The sequence below is a fragment of the Aulostomus chinensis genome, chromosome 14, assembly GCF_037954235.1.
Source record: "Aulostomus chinensis isolate RoL2024-O1b breed Wild chromosome 14, RoL_Achi_v1.0, whole genome shotgun sequence".
NCBI lineage: Eukaryota > Metazoa > Chordata > Actinopteri > Syngnathiformes > Aulostomidae > Aulostomus > Aulostomus chinensis.
In genome coordinates this window covers 13,094,399-13,119,985 of record NC_141333.1, presented here as the reverse complement: position 1 = coordinate 13,119,985, position 25,587 = coordinate 13,094,399, and the positions used below count along the sequence as shown (strand labels likewise).

The 25,587-nt window shown below is 40.1% G+C and overlaps 2 protein-coding genes across 4 annotated transcripts; both read right to left on the bottom strand.

Moving 5' to 3' along the window:
* Positions 1-267: 267 nt before the first annotated feature.
* mindy4 (MINDY lysine 48 deubiquitinase 4) lies at positions 268-9,041 on the bottom strand. 2 transcript variants are annotated; one of them, XM_086225572.1, is made up of 18 exons: positions 8,747-9,041; positions 8,388-8,507; positions 8,100-8,317; positions 7,762-8,011; positions 7,414-7,649; positions 7,260-7,318; positions 7,066-7,175; positions 6,875-6,991; positions 6,703-6,794; positions 6,452-6,553; positions 6,247-6,310; positions 5,535-5,600; positions 5,379-5,446; positions 4,850-4,913; positions 4,328-4,489; positions 2,827-3,007; positions 2,359-2,437; positions 270-1,837 (listed from the first exon to the last, which is right to left on the bottom strand). In XM_086225572.1, exons 1-18 carry the CDS (start codon positions 8,804-8,806, stop codon positions 1,789-1,791), a joined length of 2,097 nt encoding a protein of 698 aa, XP_086081698.1. In that variant the 5' UTR covers positions 8,807-9,041; the 3' UTR covers positions 270-1,788. The 2 variants fall into 2 exon arrangements, with proteins under 2 accessions (XP_086081699.1, XP_086081698.1); XM_086225573.1 differs by lacking the exon at positions 2,359-2,437 and having other exon boundaries at positions 268-1,837.
* Positions 9,042-9,813: 772 nt separating this feature from the next.
* nexn (nexilin (F actin binding protein)) lies at positions 9,814-22,411 on the bottom strand. Of its 2 annotated transcripts, XM_086224829.1 has the most exons (14): positions 22,255-22,411; positions 20,269-20,705; positions 19,979-20,176; positions 18,162-18,246; positions 17,914-18,062; positions 16,463-16,663; positions 16,177-16,350; positions 14,664-14,852; positions 13,351-13,542; positions 12,934-13,128; positions 12,621-12,842; positions 12,311-12,499; positions 11,847-12,210; positions 9,814-11,701 (listed from the first exon to the last, which is right to left on the bottom strand). In XM_086224829.1, exons 2-14 carry the CDS (start codon positions 20,650-20,652, stop codon positions 11,688-11,690), a joined length of 2,556 nt encoding a protein of 851 aa, XP_086080955.1. In that variant the 5' UTR covers positions 20,653-20,705; positions 22,255-22,411; the 3' UTR covers positions 9,814-11,687. The 2 variants fall into 2 exon arrangements, with proteins under 2 accessions (XP_086080955.1, XP_086080954.1); XM_086224828.1 differs by having other exon boundaries at positions 9,814-12,210.
* Between the last annotated feature and the right edge of the window lie 3,176 nt (positions 22,412-25,587).

Genomic DNA, 25,587 nt, shown 5'->3' with positions numbered 1-25,587 from the left:
AAACAGCCTCAGGTTTTAGATTTTGTGCGGTCCTAAGAGATTATTTGGATAATATGTAATGATCTCTACACCTCCATGTGCAGTTTTTTTGTCCGTGTTGCACAGACAGTGTGATGCGGTTCTGTCTGTGCCAGCTGCAGTGTCTTTGATCCCTTGTGCTGGAGGTGTTGGCACCGGTCCCCCTACCACCCCCTCTGCAGGCCCCACACTGTGACATCTTCCATGTGTAACAGCACACGCATGGATTCACTGCGAGCATCTCTCAGTTGAACGGGTTTATTCACTCTGGTGCGTGCATGACATAGTTCAGCGTTGATTCACAATTAGCTTCAAGTTAATTCTTCTGATTTGGACAATGTGCAAATCACATGGAGCTTAATCAAATTAAAAGAACATAAATGTTTTAAATGAGCAGTGCAGAAAGTCCAAGTTACACATCAGCACTTTGCAGATTAAAAAAAAAAAAATACTTTTGAGGTTTTATTGTCTACAAATTGTGTTTATATTTCCTTTCAAACAGTGGAAATATTTGTGTCTTCAAATATTTGTCTATGGCACAAGGATAAGTACACTTGTAATTTGAGGGAAAACCCTGGTCGCTCTAATTTGAAGGACTTACTCAGCACTGGGTCTCATTCCTTGAAACTGAAGGATTTTTTTTCACCACCAGTTTAGTCTGTTTGACAAGAAGAGAAGCCTGATGGCTGACATTTATCGGTGTGTACCTCTTACGAATGTCAGGAACCCAGGCTTGCAAAAACAGGACACAAGAGGTGCACAAAACATATCAGAAGTTATAAACAGCTGTTAGGTTTTGCACTATTTCACCAAAGTGGTGCCCTAGAAGGAAAAAAGAACTTTTTGAGATTCTGCAATATTTCTCTGAGACCTTGACAAAGTAGTTTGTTTTAACCATGGACGTTTATAATTACAGTGAAATGAAATATGCATAAAATTATACCATGTCCCCTCCAGGGCACCGTAGTTCAGTATTAACTCCACTCAAGTTAGAAATAATGTGATGTCATTTCTAAGTTATGATTATGCATTAATATGCTGTAGTGACATATCCAGTGCTTATCGGGGTGGCAGGTACGAGTGTTTTAGTACACAAAACACTTTGATAGTGAGAAAATGCCGAGTGTGTTTGAGTGTGACAGAAAACAATCATTTTGAGAATGATTTTATGATCGGTTTCAGATCATAATTGTGTGTTAAATAAGGCAGTTACAAGTGTTCACTACACGGCTGAGTGTCACTCTTACGTATACATATCTATTCAATTCAATTTCTCCACATCGCAATGGAACACAGACAGTACAAAAAACTTTAGCTATCAAAAGAATACAAACAAGTCATTTGTCGAGGCATGAAGTGAATATTTGAAAAAAATTACAAAAGAAAGATAGAAAGATCTTTTTTTCATAAAATAAATTAATTTTTGTTAAGCAGGGCAATCAGAATTTATTGTAAAATATGGACAAGATCCGTATTTAAAAAGCACTTAAGAAAAAAATAGCGCTGTGTCAATTTTACCAGCAACATCTGACCCACTTTGTGTTCTCATACATTTGAAGAAGAAGTATAACTTTACTTATTGCCAAAGTTGAAAAAAGTACAAATACACATAGTGTGCATGATAAAAAATATCCAGGCCATTTGAATGTCAACTACAAGCAGGACAAACAAAGTTAGCGTGACACTGTCTCGCTTGTAGGTGAGGACGGTTTGTAAAACAACAAGTGTGCATTGGTGAGTCAGACGTTTCTTGTTGTGGGTGATGCTTCTTCAGAGAATAGGCTCCGTGTCATTCCAGCTCACACAGGCATTGTTCCATCTGAAAATACACAGTTAATTCATGTATGATCCATAAATGATGAAGTAAGAGTATGACAGAAAAAAAATAACCTGTCTTAAAGCTGGAGTAGAGGAATCTGATATAAACGAACACCTGTAACATTCAAGCCTTCACCAAATGACGTAGAACAATGCTGATTAAAAGAAGAAGAAGAAGAAGAAATAATCGCGGGCGGTTCAATGACTGGTTCGCCGGAATGAGTTGGGAGCTTAAAGCATGATGGAAGAACCAATGAGGCCTTTAAGAAAAGTTCCTGGAGTGCATGTGTCAAATTAAAAAGCGTGATGGCGTTCAACAGGATTAAAGGATATTTGGTGAAGCTGGTTGGGGGATGCTGGCAGGAGGGGCTGAGTTTGCGCCCTTGGACAGGTTGAATTGGCTAAATAGCAATGAAAGCTTCAAGAACTTTTTGTCACAGTTTCTCAACATAAGCCTGGGGGCTGCAGACATTATTGCACATGTGTGAGTATGTTTTGTTTGAAATTCAAAAGCCTTCTCACCGCGTTCTGATACAGTGTTCCAGAGGAGGAACTAAATCAGCGTCGACATCTTGGCAACTCGAGGCCGATCTGCCAACAGCTAAAAATACAAACACTTCATTAACATTTTCAGTTCAGGCTTTTTAGACGAATTAGTGTTAAAGTAACTGAACAGTCCCGGAGCTAAGAGCGCGGAAGCAGATAATTCATGCTGACGTGAAAACAAGTAGTGTCATAAACGCAAAAAAGAAAAAAAAAAAGATAAGAAAAACATCATTTTTATAAAGCAACAAATCAATCAAGATGGCATGTGTATGGGGCCGCAGCCGAAAGGGTTTCATTTATAATGGTTACCAAATAGGGCCTGAACGCCACTTCGCTTCCCACTGCATCTCTGACTAGTGCACGCCATTTTTGGGCTTTTACATGCAAAAAACACAGAGTGCGTACCCTTTTATAAATCAGACTCCAGATCAAGTAGTGACTTACAGACAGTAAGGCGGATCTCCTCCTGCTGATTGGCCAGTCCGTCATAATAGTAGAGGTCAAACTCCAGAACTTTGTCCCTATTGGTCAACAGCTCCCTCTGTAGGCCAAACAGCACACTGAAGTGGCTTTCACTGCACACCACCCAGATGGGATAAAGAGGGGTCTTCAGACGAGTTCCCACCTGAGATGACAGAGGACAGCGGGGCAAAGGCAGCGTTACCCTAGGAGCTGCGACCGTGTCAAAAGTCTCATCTGCTCTTCCAGTATCAGGGTTCACAGAGTCGTTCAGTAGCTCTGTTTCAATGTGGTCGGCAGGAGGGAGTTGACAAACAATATCCAAATTTGTGTCTCAATTAAACTCCAAAACAGATGCGCACACTCGATGAGAAGCACTTCAAGAGTACAGGTTCCACATGTCTGCGCGCAGCAGATCGTTGTTTACCAGGAAGCTGCACTGACTGTGTGTTTTCAAATGTGTTTGCTATTAACTTGTCCTGGGTCCACATTAAAGCCAGTCGATGGAAACGAAAGTTTGGAACAAACAAAGAAAACAAAGAGCTAATGATCCACTGGGACCAAATCTGATGATCCATGTGTTAGAGAGCATTAGACAGCAGCCTAACGGGTATGTTTGTGGTTTCAGATCAGATTCAGACTGAATTTGAGTGCTTCCAGTTCATGTACAAATGGCGCACTTGTTCATGAGTGAGACTGCTGTGTGACAAAACAACTGCCTGGCACACAAAGTCTCGCATATGGAAAGTCTAAGACTAGTTTTAATAATGCAAAACCTCAATAATCCCACCCTTGGGATCTGATATTGTACAATCAAACAATAGAGAAATATTCCAAATGCCAATTGCAGCATTTACAATAACTCGTAAATATTATTATTTGATCCTCTACTGATGTTTTTGAATATCTTATTATTATAATTTAAATGTCATTTCTCAATTACAGTGTTTTTCAACACCGAGTGATGTCTGCCATTGCACCCCAGCGTAAAACTCCACAACCTCCCAATGTTGACAACAATTCTGACATCGTCCACAACTGCTTGCAAGTTATTTACCACCCATATTCACATTGTGATCTGGAGTTCATCAGCTAGCCAGACAAAGAGAAAATATTTACCATTAATTGTAAACGCGATGTGACTTAAATACACTTCTGAAACATAAAAAGAACATTTGCTGTTCTCCAACTGCAATTATGCTCTGAATTATGTAGTAACTGACTGAATCTTTTCTTGCTGAGGTACTTTGTGAAGGTTCTGTTGTGTTTGCCATGTATAGGAGCTAGAATTAAAAGTTTTGGAGAAGTACATGTGCGTGCCGTTAACTATCTTATAAAGTCTTTAGAACATTCTTGGCCTATGTGCTGCTCACCGCACAACATATGTGCTTGTGCTCTTAATTACAGTCAAGAATGCCCCTTCAGGTCTTTAACTTAAATGTGGCAACAATGTGGTTTGTCAGTGAAGGCCATTGGTGTCGCTCACCTTACAGATGTTATAATGTTCAAACAAAGACAGCAGGCCGATGTTACAGTGACCTTTGATTCCCTTCAGCAGGGTTGTGGTCCCGTTTCCCGAATCCAGCTCCACGTCATCGTCGAACACGTTAGAAACCGCTCGGCCGCAGAGCAACAGATTGACGAGCTCCTGGTGAGCGCAAGAGTCTGTTAGCACTGGTATAACAGTACATACTTATTAGTATTTGTTTTGTCAGTTACACAGATATCAAGTTCTTGTACCATTAACATGCTTTTAAAGGCCCTTGAGTGGTTTGCTCAGACTGTATTTTAAAGCCGTTGCTCACTCATGGAGCAGATGCGGCTGCTGTTTAATACCTCTGTAAACTATCAAATTATATGTGGCACCCAGAAATACTGAGAAATATGAACAAAGGGATGATAGGGTTTACACTTTTAAAACTATCTTTACAAGATAAAGGCTTTGATCTTATTGTCCATTCATCATGAAGCTGAATTATACAGTCGACAACCAGTGCCACTAAACCACCTGAGTGCAGTAGCCGTGAGCTGCGATGAGTGTGGCGGTGGACACATCCATATCCTTTCTGACTCTAAGGAGAACAAAAAAATCTTCCATCAATGATGATTTTAAATATACAGTATATATATATACAGTATATATATATATATATATATATATATATATATATATATATATATAGATATATAGATATATATATATATATAGATATATATGTGTGTGTGTGTGTGTGTGTGTGTGTATGTATATATATATATATATACTGTGTATATATATACATATATATACTGTGTATATATATACATATATATACTGTGTATATATATATATATATATATATATATATATATATATATATACTGTGTATATATATACTGTATACATATATATATACTGTATACATACATATATATATATATATACACACACACACACACACACACACACACACACACACACACACACACACAGACACACACACACTGAACATCCAGTTCAGTCAGAGGGCTTAAAAAAAGGTTCAACAGTTACCTACTTTTCAACAGATCGAGAGAGAATGGCAGAGATGGTGAGCAGCAGGCATCCTAACCTTCCGGTCTCAAACTGTAGAGATAAAACCAACCAAGAAGAGAACAGAGATGATGATCCGTGCTATGTTTGACAGGTGAGAGGAAACTACAGAAGCTCTCACCTGCTCAATGTGCTGTTCCAGAAGCGCCTGCAGGTCCTTCATGTTGTCCAAAGTAAAATATATAATCTGAAATGAACAAAAACGTGTTTATTAAACTAAGCACCACAAACAGTACAAATCAACCTCACACATGAGCTAATATTGCCTTGAGGGGTTCATACACACGTTCATCTATGAATTTCCTCGATCTTTCCAAGTATTTTATGAAAGTTACTTGCACATAAATTCTCTGAAACATCTGTTTATACGCAAGAATAACCTAAAAATTTATCAACATCAAAATTTCCTGGAATGTGTTCAGCTAAGCGTCGTGCTTTTTGATTTTCCGTTGACGTTAACATACAGTAATCCAAGTAGGTATTTGTGAAGCTACTTCCAGCAATTCCTTGCTTTATTTATTTTTTCTCAAACTTTTCCAAGCCAGCAAAATTAGTATTTTCACATGAATTTTCTAAATTGTTCAAGACCGCATGAATCCTGCTGAACAACCCGAGGTTGAATTTGCACATGTGAACTGAGATGCTGGTGGTCCGCCAGCAAAAAGGAAAGTTCTATGAGACTGTGTGTGTCTGCACTGGTTCAGCGCAAACACTCACACAAAAATGAAATCTCCTAAAATAACCTTTTGGACAGTGATATTTCACTAATCTCGTCAACTAAAATGAGATTGGAATTACAACTCTTATCCGACATCACAGAAGCAACTTTATACCTTCTCAAGCACTCCCTCTGATTTGTAGCGTCCAGTCGGGGTGAAACTGTTTCTTCCCGTAATTCTATTTTCAAAAGAGACGTGACAGAAAACACATGAAAGTGACCGTTTTCGTCATCCTCACTTCGAACAAACGATTCTGGTGTGCACGTGCGTCCAACTACTGTAAACCTAGAAGATTAAGTGGATTAACGTGTGATCTTACATTGCAATGGTGGCTTGTTTTTCCTCGCCGGCCCTCCACAGGATTTCAGCTGCTGCTAAAACAAGACACTTTCTTCTGGCAGTGTTGGAGGGTCTTAAACTCCTGAGAACAAAGTGGCACTTGAGGGGAAAAACAGGTCGTGCTGGGTAATAAAGCAGTTAATACTTCGAGGCAGAGGTCAAAGGCACTCCTTTATAGGAATGAATGGTGGTACAAAGAAATATAGTGATTGTAATTGAAGAGCAACATACTGAAGGACTGTATTGGAACTTTCTATGTTTTCAAAGAGCAGTTTCTTGAGAACAAAGGCTTGAACGGTTGCCAAAACTCCACAAGGACCACCCTAGAAAATACGTATTTATAGAGATTTCAGAACGGAAACATAAAATGCAACTTTTATTAAAAGTATATTTCAGTGAAGACCTTTTTCTGCACGATTCCATATCGCAGGTCATGTGTTTCTGAGAATGTGAAACCCTGAGTCGTCCATTCAACACTGAAACAACTTAGACAAGAGCCAAGAAGAACCACTTTCAGTTCCTGGAAGAAAAAAAAGAAGAATTAAAGACAGTCAGTCTTCAATATTAATTAATAAACTGGTGTAAATCACCAACCGCTGCCGTGTGTTGGTCCATGGAGCAGCCGGTAGAATTCCCCACTGTAACGGTTTGCTGAAGGGACACTTTGGAAAGCTCTCGCAGATCGTCATCGTCATCAATGTCATCTAAAGATTCATTAACACTCAGTCAGATTTAACAAAATAACCCCAGATGTGGAAAAAATGTACAGTTCTGCACAGCACACTTACCTAAAACCATCTCAGACACCTTCATATCACCTATGTGAGGCTTCATCCAAGACTTCGCTCTAAGAGAGAGGAGGTGTAAAACTTTGCGCAAAATTAAGAAGAAAATAGTTTCAACCACATAAAACATGACATTAGAAGCTTAATGACATTGTACATTGTCTGTCTGCCTTGAACCCCTTTATCAAAGCTGTTTTCCCTCTGCGCTCTGTCTGGTGCACTCCCCCACTCCTGTCTGCTGCTTCCTACATGGTCAGTTGAGCATCGTTCAAAGCTTTTTGGATGGAAGCCAGTCGCTGAGAGTCCTTCCTTAAACAGCCTGGTTTCCTCTTCTTTTCTGAGTGGCAGCCGAGGCACCTCTACCCTTCTACTCGGCCTTTTTTTGTTTGATTCCTACGATGAAGAAAACATCAAAGGAGGAAAAACAGAAGACTATGGAGTGGTCTTTTCAATTTAATTCCATCAGAAGGTAAATTAAACCCAACTAAATTAACATGACTGCTACCTGGAGGGTGCTGGCTATCGGTCCGGTCATCATACCACGTCTCATTCGATTGGGTCTGCTCCTTTGCTCCACCATGGACGTCTTTCTCTCTGGTTGACTCCAGGTTAAGCTCTCATTGTGTTGGAGGGAAGCCATCGGTGGTTGGACTTTTTGGTCCTTTGGGTAATCTGTACTGAAATGGTTTGTGAGTCCATCTGTATCAGGAAATACTAATGCACTAGCTGGTTGTGGAGGGTCTTTGACATGTGACCTGTGAAGGACAGTCAACTTAACATTTTTTTTTTTTATTTTTTAGCAATCAAAACAGCACAAGTTTGATACACATTTCTTGAGAATACCTTAATGTGATGTAATTGCTAGTAACAAATTCTGCCTGGTTCTGTTCGCCTGCGTTCATCTGGGATGCGGTTTCGGCAGGAGAATTCGGAACAGAGCTGATTGTTAAGGCTTCTTGCAGGGAGTCACTTTTTTTGCAGGTCCTTTTGTCATTTTCACAGCCCTCAACATGATGTTTTACTACGATCTCCAGTAGTGTTCTTAGAGGGGACCTCTGAACCTGCAATAGTAGAGAAATTGATGTCAAGTAATGCAGGAGTTAGCAGCCAATCTCTCACTAGATCACTTACTTTGTTCTCTCTGTACAGGTCCTCAATGTGTAGAACCTGTCTCAGGTGTGTTCTGTTGTTGATACTGGAGTCTGAGCGTGGGTGCTCCTCGTCCATGCAGGAAATGGTCCTCTTGAGCCCCTGCGTGTCAAAACCAACAGGTACAGAGATGCACAAAGTCAGCTTGAACAGTATGATGACAAATACTATTTCTTCACGTGTGAAGATGTAGATATCTATATATAGTTTAAGATAGGGTGCAGGCAAGGAAACAGACAACGACAAACAACAGAAAACGTCTTTAGCAAACTTAGCTGCGCGGGGGCTAGCAAGTATAATTAGCACTGTGTTGCTTCACCGTCCAGTGGAGAGTAGCATACCTTTCGACTCAGATATTCCCGCACAAGAGAGGCAGACACCTCTTCAACTGTGACGACCATTGTTAATGAGAAAATGCTACTTTAACATCCAAAAAGTAGCTAACGATGCTCCAACATTTAGCTAGCAGGAGTGACGTGTTGCACCACACACACCCTCCTCAGATTTACAGTGAAACGAGGGGCCGGGGACCCTCCATCGGTCATCCAAATCTGTTGCATCTGTAACGGAACATTTTCGATCAAATTGAATGCTGTGTGTTTACGTTTGCCGCTGGTCAAAACCACGCCCCTAAGCGTTTCCATGGAAATGCAATACGGAGGTTGCAGGGCCACTATAGTTATTAGAACACAGTGACACCTGGCGGAGAGGATGACCGTAAACAGCACAAGCAAGCATGTATCTCACCGAGGTACTGTACTACTCAGTTGTTCGTGTATTGATGGTTTTAAAGGTTTACTCCGGCAAAATACTTATTTAAGCTTCAATCCACCCAGGTACTTATTGCTACCCAGATACTTATGAATTTACTAATTTACCCCCAAACAAACTCCACTTATGGACCAATCAATTTATTATAGCTAAAAGCTATGTACCTTACATATATTATTAATATATGATATATTTTTGTCTCAGTGATCGTCATTGATGAGGGCTGAAAAATACATCTTTTTTTTCAAAACAGTAATATGGCCTACTTCAATATAACAATAGCAGGTGGTGCAATATTGAGCTAAAATTAGTCAAAATATGATTTTAAATGGAACATGGCAGTGATGAAGAAATATCCCAGCCTTCAATTTCTATTATACAGACAACAGAAAACATTTTCGGAACAGCTCTCTGCAAAACTAACACATTATCATTCACTCATGTCATTATATGTGTTGAAATGTGATTGACCCAAGATATACCATTCCCTGTAATATATTCTTTTTAATTCATTCATTTCACAATTGCAATATCAGTCCAATTGGTTAAAATATAAAGATCAGGAAGTTGCACAAACTTTTTAAAATCTTTCCCAAGAAATTAAAAAAAGCCCACCAACAAATGCTGCTATTTTTGTACATTTTATTAAAACATTTTCATTCATAGTATATGACAAAAATTAATGCTAACCTACTTTTCAAAATCAAACTTTATCAACATTATCAAACCATAAAATGGTTACCTAGTGTCCAACACAACTCAGTTACAAAGGTATCAAGAGTGTTACATTTATCTCAAAAAAGGGGGAGACGGTGCGTGAAAAAAAAACTGCATTTTTTTAATATCCTTCAATTAAAAGCACTTTCTGGACTTCATTAAAAATCAGGATGCACATTTGATTTCAGAAAGATTTGTTCCTGCGGTATGACACAAATGCTTCACGGAGAATTTCCAATAATAATACCAGATCAGTATCACAGTACAATGAAATCTGTTGAAGAATACACACATAAAGTATAATTAATATGAATGACGTATTTTTGAAGTTTTACTGATTTTCCAGTTGCCATATTAAAACAATTTAAACAGATAAGAACATTTCATGGATTCAGGTGTGTCAGCTGTGTGTTATATTTACAATACAGTACAATAATACTTTAACCTTGCTGGTATCCTGAATGCACAGGGGACAATTGGACACTTGGAGGATGAATTTTATAACATTTTGCAACCATGAAGGACAAGTGAGTCAAACTCTTGCCTCAAAGTTGTGCTGTCTGGAATTTGTTACAGAGATTGTTTTCCTGATTGTGGTTGTTTGTCCAGAACTACGGAAGTGTGTGATTGTGTGCTCCACGTACACTCTCCACTGATCAGTGCCTGCCTGAACTTATCCAAAATGTTACTTTTCACTCAGTCAGCTGTGTTTACAGCCTGTGTGATGGTCTGGAGCTGGAAGTGTATATAAGCTACTTCTGTATCCTATAGTTGAATGTATTTGACGCATTTAATTGTGCGTTTTGTAAATGTACACTTTTGATTCATCTGTCAGTGGGTGTTGTGTGGGTTTTTTTTTTTTTTATATTCCCCTCCTTTGGAAAGGAGGTATGAATATTTACTATTCAGCTTCTATCATAGATGGAGAGAAGATCTCATGAAAGGTGTGTGTAAATCATGTATTTCATGCTTTGTTTTGATTTGAACATAAACCTGAGCAGCAGACCTGCATGGGCACTGATATAAAATTTTAATCAATGATCTAAATACTATCAGGTAAATCCGCCATTCCTTTTCCTAATACCTCTCATTTGAAGCCCATTACTCAAAAATAGTGGTAACACTCTGTACCTAAAAGGGTATGAATGCTTGTCGGTAACTTTGAAATACGTGTGTATCACCGTCAATGACTTTTAAGTCTGTTTGCACCGGCTCTGTTAGTCAAAAGGAGCACTTCTACCCTCTTAAAGACCAACATTCAAAAGTGTATGTAAGTACAGAACTGTTCTTGTCTTGTATCTCCATTTTTTGAGCATGATTAAATGCTCCTGAACCCACTTTGTCATGTTTCTTGTGTTAAGTCTATTTCTTAATGCACACTCTATTATGAGTAAACACATGATGGCATGATGCCACTCCAGTATTTGGGTTCTATGCACATTGGGCTGTTCTACATCAAACTCCATGGCTGCTTATGCATATCCTGGTCCATCCCTGCGGTTACAACATCAAATTGAATTTATTTTTGAAGCATTGTGCCTTCCTTTGCATGGGAACAACATTCATGTCTGTTTTTGGCACAGGTAATATCCTTCTCCAAGAGGGAGTGCAGATGTAGAGTTTAAACAATAAGTAAACAACATTTTTCAATTGTTTTCGTGTGTGTGTTGTGTATCCCTCCCTTAGGAATGCCAAACATACTGCTCTTTTCTTCCCTCTGCTGTTGGAGGGACAGTGTTTTACAAAAGGAGTGAGAGACAACAGGGAAAGTTTCCAGAAGGTGGAACTTGGGCATCAGTAGTCATACGCTGTAAGAAAGAAACACAAGAGCTGTTATCCACATCTGCCAATCAGCCTGAGCTTATGAGGAAGAGGAGCATGCGGTCCACCTCATAGAAAGAGTTTGAGATCCAGGTGTCATGCAGGCATGCAGTCACACCAGCGTGGTCTTACTCTCTATTGTGAGGATGCAGGTACTCGCTGCTGTGCCTCTGCTGTTCACAGCCTTGCACATGTACTCGCCCTCATCCTCTGGGAAGGTCTCTGGCAGGTACAGGCAGTATGTCTCTCCTCTCTCTATATACTGATAGTCCTCACAGTCCTGGAGCATCTCGCCCTCAAACCACCAGGTCACCTCTGGTTTTGGCTCTCCAGTGATCTTAACGGTGAACCGAACTGGCTCCGAGTCCACCACTGATTGATTCTTAAGAGGTTTTTTAAACCACGGAGCCCCCGATCTGGCATGATCTTCCTCATCGTCAAACGCTGCAGAGCCATTGATGATGCTTCCCTCCTCATCAACATCATCATCCTTTTTCTGTAAATGAATTACAGAAGAAAAATGTTTATCAGGGTCAAAGCAACCTCGCTCTCATTGACGAAGAATACAAATATGGTCAGGAACAGGGAGGATTTACTTTTTGGAGGGCTGCATCAATCTCCTGCTGCTCAAACTGCATTCTCTGTAGCTTCTGCTCCTCTATCCTTCTCCTTTCCTCCTCCTCTCTGGCTTTGGCCATTTGTTCAAATCTGGCTCGCATATCCACCTTCTGTTTGAATGGCGACTCTTCGGCTCTCACTTGAGTTGCTTCTGTTTCCTCACCCTCCTGAAATAAAAATCCTCAGGCTGTGATGCTGAATATACAGTACTCAAGAGGTCAAAAAGAAGTGTAAGGATCAGCTGTCTGAAAAATCATAATATTGTATATACAAAATAGTGTGTCTAACCTCTTGGAACCGTTCAGCTTCTCTCTCTTTTATCTCGTCATCAATGGCCTTCCTCCTTGCTCTCTCCATCTCAATCTTCTTTTGAATTTCCTCTTCAGTCAGCTGCTTGATCTTCTCAAATTTGGACTTGAGGTTCTTTGCCTGGATGGAGCCTGTCCTCTTGAGTTTAGTCAGCTCTTCATACTCTTTGCTTATGACTTCTGAGCTTTCATTCACTTCATCCTGTGAGATAGAGTCCAGATTATTTTTTTTTTTATTTGTGTAAACAGTCAAAAACGGAGCCAAAATGCGAAATGATAATTTTGAGACTTACATCACTCATTTCTTGTCTGAGTTGTTCAAACTCCTGCTTCTCCTGCTCAAGTTTCTTTTTGCGCTCTTCTGCCTTGCGCCTCCTTTCAGTTTCCTCTTTTTCCTTCAGCAGCTCCTCAAAGTTCATCTCCAGTTTTCCAGGGTGAAGTGCTTCTTCTGATTCAGTCTTCACCAACTCACCGTCCTCATCTACTACCTAAACATGGTGTGATTTGATCAGTTGGAAGTAGATCAAAAGTGCTTCAGTTTTGGTTGATATGGATGATAAAAATACAGAGATTTATACAGACTGAATACTGACTTACAAAATTCTGTCTGTAATTTTTTTCAAGGGAAAGTTCAGCAGTAGCATGTTAGTCAGCAGCCACATGCATGAACACTGTGTCATTTGTGGTAACTGAGCGTCATGAGAACTCACCATGCTTTTGCGGGCCTCAGCAAAGAGCCTCTTCTCCTCTTCCAGCCTCCTCTTGGCCTCCTCCTCTGCCTTCTTCTGCTCCTCTTCTCTTCTCTGACGTTCAAGCTCCTCAAAACTGGCGCATATCTTTCCAGGCTCAGTGCCCTCCAAGTTCAGCAAGGCCATCAGGGCCTCGTCATCTTCATCGACAAGCTGGAAAAGATAACGCGGTCAGCTACGAGAGATGGCATTCACATCTCCTCTTACATGATTCTTCTCTCATTTCTAAATGTGGAGTTAAGCTATAGCTAGCAGCTGATTAGCTTTGCTTAGCACAGACTGGAAGCAGGTAACATAATGTCATCCAATGGTAACAAAATGCTGCCAGCATCTCAAAAGGGAACTAATTGACTCCTTCATTAATGATTTCATATTTACTTACAAAAAAAACAGATGTCAAATTTCCAGTATAAAAGCTGACTTTTTCTTGGCTCTAGTTTTGCCAAAAAAATGTTTTATGTAATTGGTGCCAATATAAAAGTAGTCAGATTAGAATAAACCTTCTAATCTGGAGACAAACAGTGACAGCTCAGGGCCAATTACTGGACAGATAATAACTCAAACTTTGCTTTTGCACAGATTAAACTCAACTAAATTTAGTATGTGAACTGGTGAAGTCTGGAGATATTTATGTGTAGTTGTAAGCTTCTTGTTAGCTTCAGAGAATGGAAGGCTAGCAGTGTCCTCCAGATTCCAGGCTCAATGCTAAACTAAACTAAGCCAAACTAAGCTACAGCTTTTCTGAAAATCACCAATGATTGCTATTACAGTCCATCAATACATCCAATTTTTACGCTTATCCTGTTAAGGAGGCGGCACGGTGGTGCAGTGGTCAGCGCTGTCACCTCACAGCAAGAAGGTTCCGGGTTTGAGTCCCAACTCGGGCACCAGATCTTTCTGTCTGAGACTGCATGTTCTCCCTGTGCCTGTGTGGGTTCTCTCTGGTACTCCAGCTTCCTCCCACAGTCCAAAGACATCAAGAGGGGACGAGGCTGATTGATACTCTAAATTGACTGTAGGTGTGACTGTGAGTGTGAACATGGAGACTCACACAGAAAGATCCTGTGCCTGAGCCGGGGCTCAAACCCGGAACCTTCTTGCTGTGAGGCAACATGGTTAACCACTGCACCACCGTGCCACCCCCTATTACAGTCTGATGCAATCAATTCACTGACAAAATATGAAATTTGCCCCCAAAAAAAGGTTATTTTCATTATCTACGATGGTTTGTATCTTCTAATGAGTTTTGTGTTGGTTTACGAGGAAATAATGACCATGCTCTTCCTGGCTTCAGCAAAAGCTCTCCTCTCCTCCTCCATTCGTCTCTTAGCCTCCTCCTCTGCTTTCTTGCGTTCTTCCTCTACTCTTTGTCTCTCCACCTCTTCAAAGCTCAACCTCAGTTTTCCAGGTCGAACCTCGTCCTTGTCCTCCTGACCTGGCTGAGAGTCGTCCTCATCTTCTTCCTAGTAAGACACAAACATGCTAATTTTTAGCAGCAGCTCACAAATTTAAATTCCAGAATTTAATAAAAATCTACATAGCCACTCTTCAAAGAATTGTCCTTTTACTTTATTATTTTATCAGGAATCCTCACTTTATTAAGCTTGTAAGCTAGAGGCGCCATATTAATGTTTATCTAATTCGAAATGTCATAGTACCAAAGGTCACAGCTTACAGCCTCCCAGTAGTCAGGGAGTGAGGTCATGGTATTGAACAGACTAGCACAACATGACCACGGGTAACACAATGTGAATGTGACTCAATATCCAATAATGTCTCCTTAAATGGCCAACTCACTTGGGAGGACAGTTGCAAGGAACTCCGACGTTGGAAATGAGGTTGTTAGAGTGAAATCTGTGTAACAAGGCGGATAAATTTGAGAACACTGTTGACATTACACAGTGTTTACTTATTTTGTTCACACTAGAAAGTACTCGAAGCTAAGCAAATAGCTATGTACTGCCAAAGGCCTGGAACATTCTCCAGGATTTAAGATCTAAAATGTGATCTAGAGTGACACTACATTTAACACAAAATTGCAACTTTAATTGCAAAGAGTCGAGCCAAGAAACAAAAAAGATTGAAATGCAAGATAGTGGGAACAATCATCAGATGGAATAAGATACACGCAACAGCGATGATCTCAAGAGCTGCATTTCTCAAGAGGAAAACCAGTTAGCGAGGCAGCAGAGACACCTACGGCAGAAATGACTAGCAAGCGGTTGCTGCTCTGCACACATGACAAGACTCTGCTGTACGGTTCATGTCCGCTGAGATGATAAAAGCTTTTACTCATGAAACCATCCAGACCATCCATATAAACTAAATTACAAAGCATCCACACACTGAAATCTATATTGTAAACTGTATGATGATGTAAGGAGATTCAACTTTTTAGCCATGAGGGTACGTTTAGTGCAGTCATCAAACTCCTCACATATCTAGAAAGCCTGATGACATTGAATTTTACATTTCAGCGTGATGACAACAACCAAATCAACAAGGGAATTAAAAGACGATAAACGCTTTAAAGTCTTTATTCAGAGGTGAACACACCTCTACAGCAGCTTTCTAGGAGTTTTCTCTTTTCTCTTGCTAAATATTTCAGGTTGATTTGAATTGAGCTTCATGGTTTCTTTATGTACTTTTTACATAAACATAAAAATGTAGGAAAATAATCAGTTTAAGATGATAACAGCAGGAAGTTTATTTCACATGCTGTTGCAAAAACAACTCCTGAAATCCATTGAGTTTCAGAATTCTTATGTTGTGCTTTGTTTTCTTTACCAATCCCAGCCTGGCTTCCTCAAAAGCTTTCTTCTCCTCTTGCAGGCGCCGCCTGGCCTCCTCCTCGGCCTGCTTCCTTCTCTGCTCCTGCCTTTCCTTCTCCAGTTCCTCAAATGTCAGTTTCAGCTTTCCAGGATTCATCTGTACCTTCTCTACAGGCTTCTCCTCTTCATCCTGAAGACAAAGAAATGTGACGTTCACATGAAGATGGTGATGAAAAGCCCAAGACGACATCTTCCTAAAACTGAATCTTAACAATATTGTAGAGCTTTGTTTGTATTTCTACCTGTTCCATAACAGAGCGTCGCTTGGCTTCCCTGAAAGAGCGCCTGTGCTCATCATATCGTCTCTTCTTCTCCTCCTCTGCTGCTTTCTTCAGTTCCTCCTCTCTATTCTTTTCTATATCTTCAAAGTTCACCTTGATTTTGCCTGGATTTTGCCTTGACTTTCCTGGAACCACTCGTACCAGGATTGTGTCGTCTCCATCCTTAAAGGTCGATGAAAGATAACGTTTCATCAAACAAGGCAGTACGTTAATATCATTAATAGACCATGTAGGTCACCCGCAGTACATAGACTGGGGATAAGAGTGTGTGGCTGGGTGGGTGAGGGTGGGGGTGGGGGAAACTCGACTGGCCTAATGTCACCATTTGCAGTAGGTCAGTATGGCCGGTGGTCAAAGATAGCGGTGTCTAATTCGGTCTCAGTAAGGAGGTCTACAGCTAATTTAGTCAGCGGGAGGTGTGGGAAACAGTTGCCAGTCATAAAGTGTCTACACCTGGCAGCTTGGTAAATGTGCTGCTGCTACGGTTGTTCTAGATCCCCAGGTCTAAAGATCCTGAGGTGTCTGGCCCACTGTGCTCAACAACGATACAGTGAATTCACATAGATTGAGCCAAGTTGCTCATTGCGATGTATTTGTAATGTCAGACTTTGTCTATTCTTTAAAAAAAAAAAAAGTTTTTTTAGGGCATAAATGTCAATAACAAAGGCAGCACTGTAATGATATTCAAAAGGAAAAGCTGATTAAATACTCCAAAGACTTGTTACAGATTTTCATGAAGACGTTAAACACCTGCACCATGTTATCAGCTCAGACACTGAGGTTTTTAGGGTAGTTTGTCTGTCAGGAGGAAAAGGAAAAAAACTATCAGGTAAAGCTTCACCTATCTTGGTGGAGAGGTGGAGGATCAGCCAAGAAAGAATCCTTTTTTGTTTTATTCTAGTGGTTTGTTTTTTGTTACATGGATGGGGGTCGGAGCTCTGTGAGTGCACATCCAGATGTATTATTATTATTATAATAGACATTATTACAGACTGTTGCTTCTGAACTAGACAAGAACTGGGGCATAGAAGTAGCAAGTAATTGCCTGTAATCGCCTGTCTGGCACAACAATACTTATATAACCATTCCCACGACCTACAGTGTCTGAAGACATAATCACTCAGTTTATCTCATTCATCTACAGATGTTTTTCTTAAATATATGAATTATCACATTACATAATAAAATTGGTCAAGCAACCTGTTTAATTTGCATGCTGGTCATGTCAACAGCGCTACTATATCAAGTCTGCCAACCGTTTGGATCTCAAATGCCACTTAAAATAACTCATCCGAGTGGCAGCTGAGGATTACCTGAATCATCATGGATACAAGTCAGCTATTATCATCAGAAAGGCAGTGCTCATCCATTCAGACACGTTGTCCTACTTCCATGTGTTAAGGTTTACTCACCTCGGCTGCTTTCTTAGCCAATTCTTTCTTAATTTTGTCTTTTTCCATCTTATCCTGGGCTTCCCTCCTCCTCCTCTCTTCTTCCATTCTCTTCCTTTCCTCTTCTTGTCTTTGTTTTTCCATCTCAGCAAACTTCCCCTTCACACTACCTGAGTATTCCACAGCAAACAACAACGACACAAGCCTTCGACAATGCTTTCCTCTTCCTTCCATTCCCTTATTCAATATGCATCTTGACTGTTTTTTACCTGTGATTTTGGGGACGTAAGATTTCTCCACCTTTGCTGGCTTCACCTCTTCTTCCTCATCACTGGAAGCGAGGAGTTCTTTTATCTGTTTGTGGTAGATCAGATGGACACGGTGTGGTCAGGTTACGGTTTAGCTGGGATCATCTCCTCTACCACTCAGGAACCACGCTGGTCCCAGCAAGAACATGGGCTTAATCCCTGCTAATAGCTGAGTCATGTGACCTGCAGGTGGGGTTTTGATAGGGCCAGAGTGGTGCATACAGGAGGAGATGAGCATATGTGTCCGAGCCCGGCCAACTACTGCGCGGCTGTACACATGGAGGTTGTTCTTCCTGAGTATCACTGATAATCCGCTCACATCTCTTAGTATCGCTGCATTCATTTCACTGCAGGTTAATTTTTGATCCAAACCATCAAAGTATTTTACCCGCCTTGCATGTTAGCATCATTGCCATCTGTTTCTTCCATGATTTCAGTAATTAAATAACATACCAACATTTGTTTATACCAGTCAGAAATGACTAGATGTGTATGCATCATTCTATAGTGAAGCTGCAGCTATTACTTTCCTAATACTCAGCTAATTCATCACTCACTAAAATGCCCGAAAAATGTCCAACCAGAAATTCCTTGAGCCCAAGGAACCTTCAAATGTCTTAATCTTTTCAACAATCCGTTCAAATCTCTAACACCACAGTATAAAAGAAAGGAAATATTATTACATTATAAAGTTAAACATTGTGCATTTCCATGTCTTTCTATCTATGTGTATTTTCATCTTGTGTTTTTCTCTTGTTATTGTTTTTCTTGTCATTTGCATGCATGCATAGATAAGTGTGCAAGGATGAATGTGCGAGCGGTTGTTTCGGTGCTGCGCGGCAAATTTTGTCAGATGATTCGGAGCCATGACACTAAAGAGATTCTTTTCTATTTTATTCCGCACAGATGGTGTTTTTTGTGAGCCAGCATTAAAGTTTGCATCACCCTGGTCTCTTTCACCAACAGCAAATAGGATTTTTACACTTCATTTTGATTTATAGCCAAAACTAACCTTAAACAAAACCTTTAACAAATGTATTTCTTTTGCAAGACAATCTTCAAAATATAACCCTGTTTGAGGTTTTTGAAGTGTAAATGGGACAGTAAAAAGAACAGAGCTACGCTATGAATTGCATCACGGGTAAATGACTTTCATATTTTTCCCTCTAGCTTCATGCTACTTCTGTTTTCCATCTATTGACCATGACAACACCTATAGTCTCATTTAGCCATCTGTTAGCAACCAACACTTTTTGAGAACACATCAAAAGTTCTGTTTGGTGTTTACTGACATATTTTATGCTCTACAGAACCACACATTAAAAAAAATCGTAAGCTTGTGTGACCCTTATTTCATGCATTGAACCCAAAAACAATTTTAAAAAAGCCATGGACTTTCATACAAGGGAACCAGACATTCAACAATATAAACTTTCTTTAGGGTTCAACTCCTCATTGTGTCACCATTCTAGATTTCCTGTAATTTCCCATGTTATTAATTTGGGGTCTTGAATACATTATAGGTAGAGTTCTGCAAGCTTGTCATGCATTAAGTATGATCAACGCCACGCTGAAATCCTTCCGTGTTCTTTGTGCACATTTGTGGTTAGAATGATCATCTTTTAAATTGATTTTACCTGAAATATCAAAAATTAATGTGTTAAATGTAGGAGGAACTGTGTGATTTCTCACTCCAACTGGCAGCCTCGTCACCTCGTCATGCCTCATCATGCCATGCAGGTCACGCTCGGAGGTTAGTGGGGTTATCAGGCTTTGACCTGCTGCTTCCTGCGGTTCCACTCTCTCTCCTTGACAAATTGCTCCTTCCTTTTGTTCTGTTCCTCCTGGTTTCTCTGACGGTTGCGCTCCTCCCTGGCTCTCTGCATGGCCTCAAACTTGCCCGTAACGTCCCCCTTTTCTTTGTTCAAATTGGGCACGTAGCTTCTGGTCACGCGTTTTCTGGATCTGAGGAGTTTCTGTGATTTAATAATCAAAAGAAAGATAAAAGACAGAGGGTTATGTTGCAAAGGAATGGTTCCTTTTAAACTCTTCACCATTTATGTCTCACCTCTTTTTTAAGCATCAGATCAGAAACATTCTGGTTTTCGTTTAAGTCTGGATGTTCATCCTCCTTCTCGTCTGTGTCCTTTGCGACGCCATTAACAGTTTCTGATTTTTGGGTTTTAACATCACAGGTTGTGTCTTTGTGTTCCAAGCCATTCACGTGTGGCTCCTCGCTCTTTTGGTCTTCTATGCGCAGCGTGTTCTCCTGCTTCTTCACAGCGACATCGTCTTTGTCAGCTGCCTCCTCCTCCTCCTCCTCCTCCTCTTCTTCGTGCGTCCTGTCATCGTCCTTCTCTTCTGCATCGCTCATGTTGTTGTGTTCATTTTCGTTTGCGACATCTTCCATGTCGTGGGCGATTACAGCCGCTACCTCCACCACCTCGCTCATGTTTGTACCGCGATGACAAGCTGACAGACAGTTTTTCTCTCTATTGATGTCACCTTCAAAGCAAATAGAGAAGAGGTCAAAGGTTATTGTCTCATTCTACTATTCACGAAGCTTGAGATGTAACGTATGTTTGCAATACATAATCTATCACTTACATTTTATTCAATAATCAGATACATTTCAATACATATAATATAAAATTTAAAAACAAGGTTTAAAAAAAACAAGTTAAATATACAAGGAAACATGTCAGGAAGGGAAATATGTTGACAAAAACTATTTATTGGTTCTTATTGCAACAAAATACAGTTAAATATTCTGCAAATGATGGATTTTTCAAATAAGGTACATTCTAGTCTGTTTAATCATTTGCTGGAGGTTAGCGTCTTTGTTTGTGTAATCCTGAAGCAATCAAGATGGCAGGCAATCATTTCCAGTTTATTAATTTTTGACTAACTAGAATATTTTTTACTCTAATCCACAAAAAAACTACTAATTGACATTACTAAGCTTCTCCAGACAAAATATGTTTCAGAATGAATGTTTTTCCCCTCAAGAGTTATTCTGGCCTTCTAACTCTTGACTACGACGCTGGGACAAAAGTTGCTGCTCCATTTTCCCAGTATGTTGAGACCAAGTGCAATGGAAGCTTGCTGGCCTCTATTTTTAGCCCGTTTGTGGGTCCAGGACATGTGATCATGGCTATTTCTGAACAGTGATAGGCAGTTGGACAGAGCTCAAGTTGGCACCCACATGTCGCCCTACAGACCCTTGACAAAATGGCCAGACTGAGAGCCAGACAACTGGATGGATAAGAACTGTTAGTCATCCAACACTAAATCTGTTGATCAGTGTCCTTAAATACCTTTTATTCACATATGGAGATCATTGGGAACCAGTTTCAAACAGTACTGGTGGAAATGAAAAACCAGGTTGATTCAATCTTTACAAAATTTTAGTTTATTTAGAAGGAATTCTAGTGTCTCAGTATTTTCTGGTTATATGAGTGTTACAGTGAGTGAGAGATGGATCCAATATGATGCTAAATACTCAAAAGGCTTTTTGATTTATGTTTACGATTGTCTTCAATCACGACTCATCCCCAAATGACTGCTACAAATGTTTGATTGCCTGTTCCAGTCCCATGGTGTAACCAGGACAAAACAGTTGATAAACCCATTTAACTGAAATAATAATAATAATAACATTTCTGCAAGGTCCAGGAGCTCTGAAGAGCTGATCTGATCAGTCCAGTTTGATGTTGAGAGACTTATTGGAGGGGAATATCAAATTAATGTGCTGGAATGCCATCTTTAGTAAATGAAATCAATTCTTGTTACAGGAGATCTTTCAGGTTGGCTGGTGATGCTCTGGCACATTTACCAAATATAAATGTCATAGTAGCAGTGTAATAATCAACTCACCAAAATAAAAAAGTAAAATATCTGAAAGTGGAAACTCTCACTTTACTTGGACATGTCAGAATTAAACTATATTGAGGACAACTTTTGAAGTGGAATGTAGTCACACATGACCACACGGATTATTTGACTATTTTACTAGCCTCTTGTCAGGAATGTCATTAATAAAAATCAATTTTACCTCTTCAATCTGCTTCCGTCGTCCTGTATTTGTTTTAAAAATCCTCCAGGTCGATATAAACCAGAAGAAGAAGAAGAAGAAGAAGAGAAATTTAAGCCCAGCGAGTGAATCTGAAACGCGACCACTCGGTGCGACCAACTCGACTGGCTCGCGGTGACGTTCCGTTTCCATAAAAGTAGCCTGCCGTTACTTTCTACCGGATACTGCATTCCGCGCGCGCCTGTAGCTGCCACTTCAGCTGTTGGTTCCCCGCACGCGCACTCGCTCGCGCGCGCCTGCATCAGCCGCAGCTGCAACAATACGAAGCCTTGATTAGTTATCGGAGCGTATCGACCGTTTTGTCGAGAGAAGTCATGTTGTCTAAACTCAGTTACTGTGTGATTCAATCTACCGTAGTATTGATCGATTAGGATACGTGACCTTTTTAATCTGAAGCAGCTACCGATATAACTATAATGTGGCTTTGACAGCTGCGATACAGAGTCAGATTACGTTCCTCAAAATTATTTGGTCTTATTTAGACTAACTCACACTCATAATAAAGACTATTTTATCTGAAACTGTGGCAGTAAAAGTGTCATTTAAAAAGGTGTTGTAATCCTCACATAACAAAACTCAAAAAAGTTTTTTGCTACTTTGTTATGAAGGTTGGCATGATGTGTGGTATGTGCATCTTATACTCCACTTTTGTTGTGGTGTGATTAACCTGTGTTATATTGTATTCTGGTATTATATTGTTGTTTATTGTGGCTTATCTAGGTTACGTTTTGTTTTGTCTACAGCAGGCCATAATATGATAAGTAACAGGTGAGAATTAACCATTGGCACCTTTACATTGACTTTGAACTAAAATGTTAATGTGTATTTTACCTGGAAAAATAAATTATTGAAACAAAGTATGACTTGTCATATTTAAAACGTATCAGCCATGATGTGTTGATGGTTTCAATCCATCATAATAACCCATAATCCATTAGTTTAAACATTCAAACTCATAGATGGACCATCAATATAAAAGTCCATTTCACCGCCTCTTACGAGAGAATGTTCCTTATAGCTTGGTAGGATGCTAAACTCCTGAAAAAAATCGTTTCTATGACGAGAGACGTTATCTGCCCATTGGCCTATTTGAGACAGAATTCCTCACTAATCAGTTGAGAGGGACACCAGCTTGACCTTTGCTGTTATTCTGCTATGACGTGGTGACAGTTTGAGCTAATATCATTTGGGACCTACAAATAAACAGTTTTCCAATATGGGAACATCTGATCAGAAACCATAAATAGATAAATACCAGACATACATCTATAGTATCCCGCTCGTCACAGTGTGGATGTATTAGCTTGTTTACGTGGGTGTAGTAGGAAAAAAATGCCGCAGACAAATTTTGCCCGATGCCTTCTGGCTCCACGTACATCTGCTGACTCACAGACCGACCAGGCCTCAGGCAGATCATCAAAAACCCCAATTAAAGACTTCTAGGAATCCTGTACAGATTTTTTTAGAGGCGACAGACAAAAACCTCAACTGACGTCTGATGTTTGAAGAGCCCAAATTATAATTTACAATGTCTGTTGAACTGTTGCTCAGTTTTTCAGACTTTTATCATGTGCGATCAACTCTCTAAAAACTAAGAATACTGATCTAAAAATCACATAATTTCACCCCTGAAAGATTTAGTTAAAAATGTTCGAGGTGAAGTGGTCATAACAGAAAGTATCAGTGTCACAAAAAAAAAGTAATGGATCTTCTCAATACAACAAAAGAAAGGAACAGCTGAAAGGTTTGTACTTCCCAATAAATATGTAAGCAACCTTCTGATGGAAATATATTATATGGAAGAAAGTGCCCCTGAAAATAAACATGGTGCTGGTGCGATACATAGAAGACAGCTAGTTCCCACTGTGATTGACACATCCGTGTTGACCGATATCTGGATTATGTGGGGTAAAATTACATCCAAAAGTGAGCAAAATACACTCAACATTAAATTAAAAGCTACTAGTATTGTAGTCTTTATTCTGGGGTTGCTCAATAATAATGTCATGTATTGTCTTCCTCCTCAGAGGAAGGGGTGAGTTTTGAAAGGGTCCGTTCTGAGAAGGCAGGGAGCCTCCGTCCTCCTCTGTTCTGCAGGACAGCAGGGACAACAAGGAGACTGCTTTTAATAGCACCACAGCTGTGGAAACCAATCAAGGCTCTAAGGACAGCTAACCTGAGTCAGGCCCAGCCATGGTCTCAGCTGTCGCAGCACAGCCCCAACACCCCTGTCAATGTTTTGGTGATGGTACAGCCCGACCACCCCCCAGCCCAGTTGACTGACTCAGCAGGTTAACTTGGAGTCGTTGGAGCCTTAACACAACTATGCCTCTGCTGCGCCAGTATCAATAAATATCTGACCTCCACAAACACATTACAGCTTCATTAAATGTAATTCTTCTAACTTTATTCCGTTTCTACGCAGGCATCAGATGTGATTGGCCTTCTGTTGTGCTATTACTATGAGCATCATATCAAATTGAGTACAGAAAAGGAAAGCTAGGAGCACAGATTTCTGTGTTTGCATCAGTTTCCCTCAAAAGCTTTCTACCAAACAGCCAGAATCCATTTATTACATAAAGATATTGTCAAAGTTTTAATTTCATCATGATATTTTTTTAAAGTGGAACCAAGTAGATTTGTTACCTTGTCAGGAAACAGTGACAGAAAACTGCAAACACGTGTTTTGAAATTCTAATAGCAAGTCAGTTTGCACCTATAAGCATCCCACACTATTAAAATCTGAATATCCTGGTTGACTCTCCAGAGCAATCATCGTTCACCTACTGTGAGGTGCTGATTTGCTAAGAGTTTGCCATTTTTATTCCTTGTCACCTTATATTTTCGGGGTATTCAGCCATAGTATATTTCAGGTAAATAACTGTCAAAGCAACAGACTGCATCGGATGCACTAAACTGCTACGCAATGCTTCTCTTCAAACAGCACATTTCACACAGTTCTTTTCACAGTAGAAGGTGCATTCTTTCAGCATAGAGTAACAAACAAATAACACAGGAAGAGAACATTTTTGAAAAATCCATTTTTTTGGGTGAAGTATTGCTTTGAACTTCACAGTAATCTTCTCTGATATCATTGCCATTCTGTATCCATCCATCCATCCATCCATCGTCTTCCGCTTATTCCTACATTAAGGGTCACGGGGGGCTGGAGCCTATCCCAGCGTAAACGGGCAAGAGGTGGGGTTCACCCTGGACAGATCACCAGTCCATCTCAGGTCCAACACAAATAGACAGACAACCATTCACACTCACAGTCACACCTACAGTCAATTT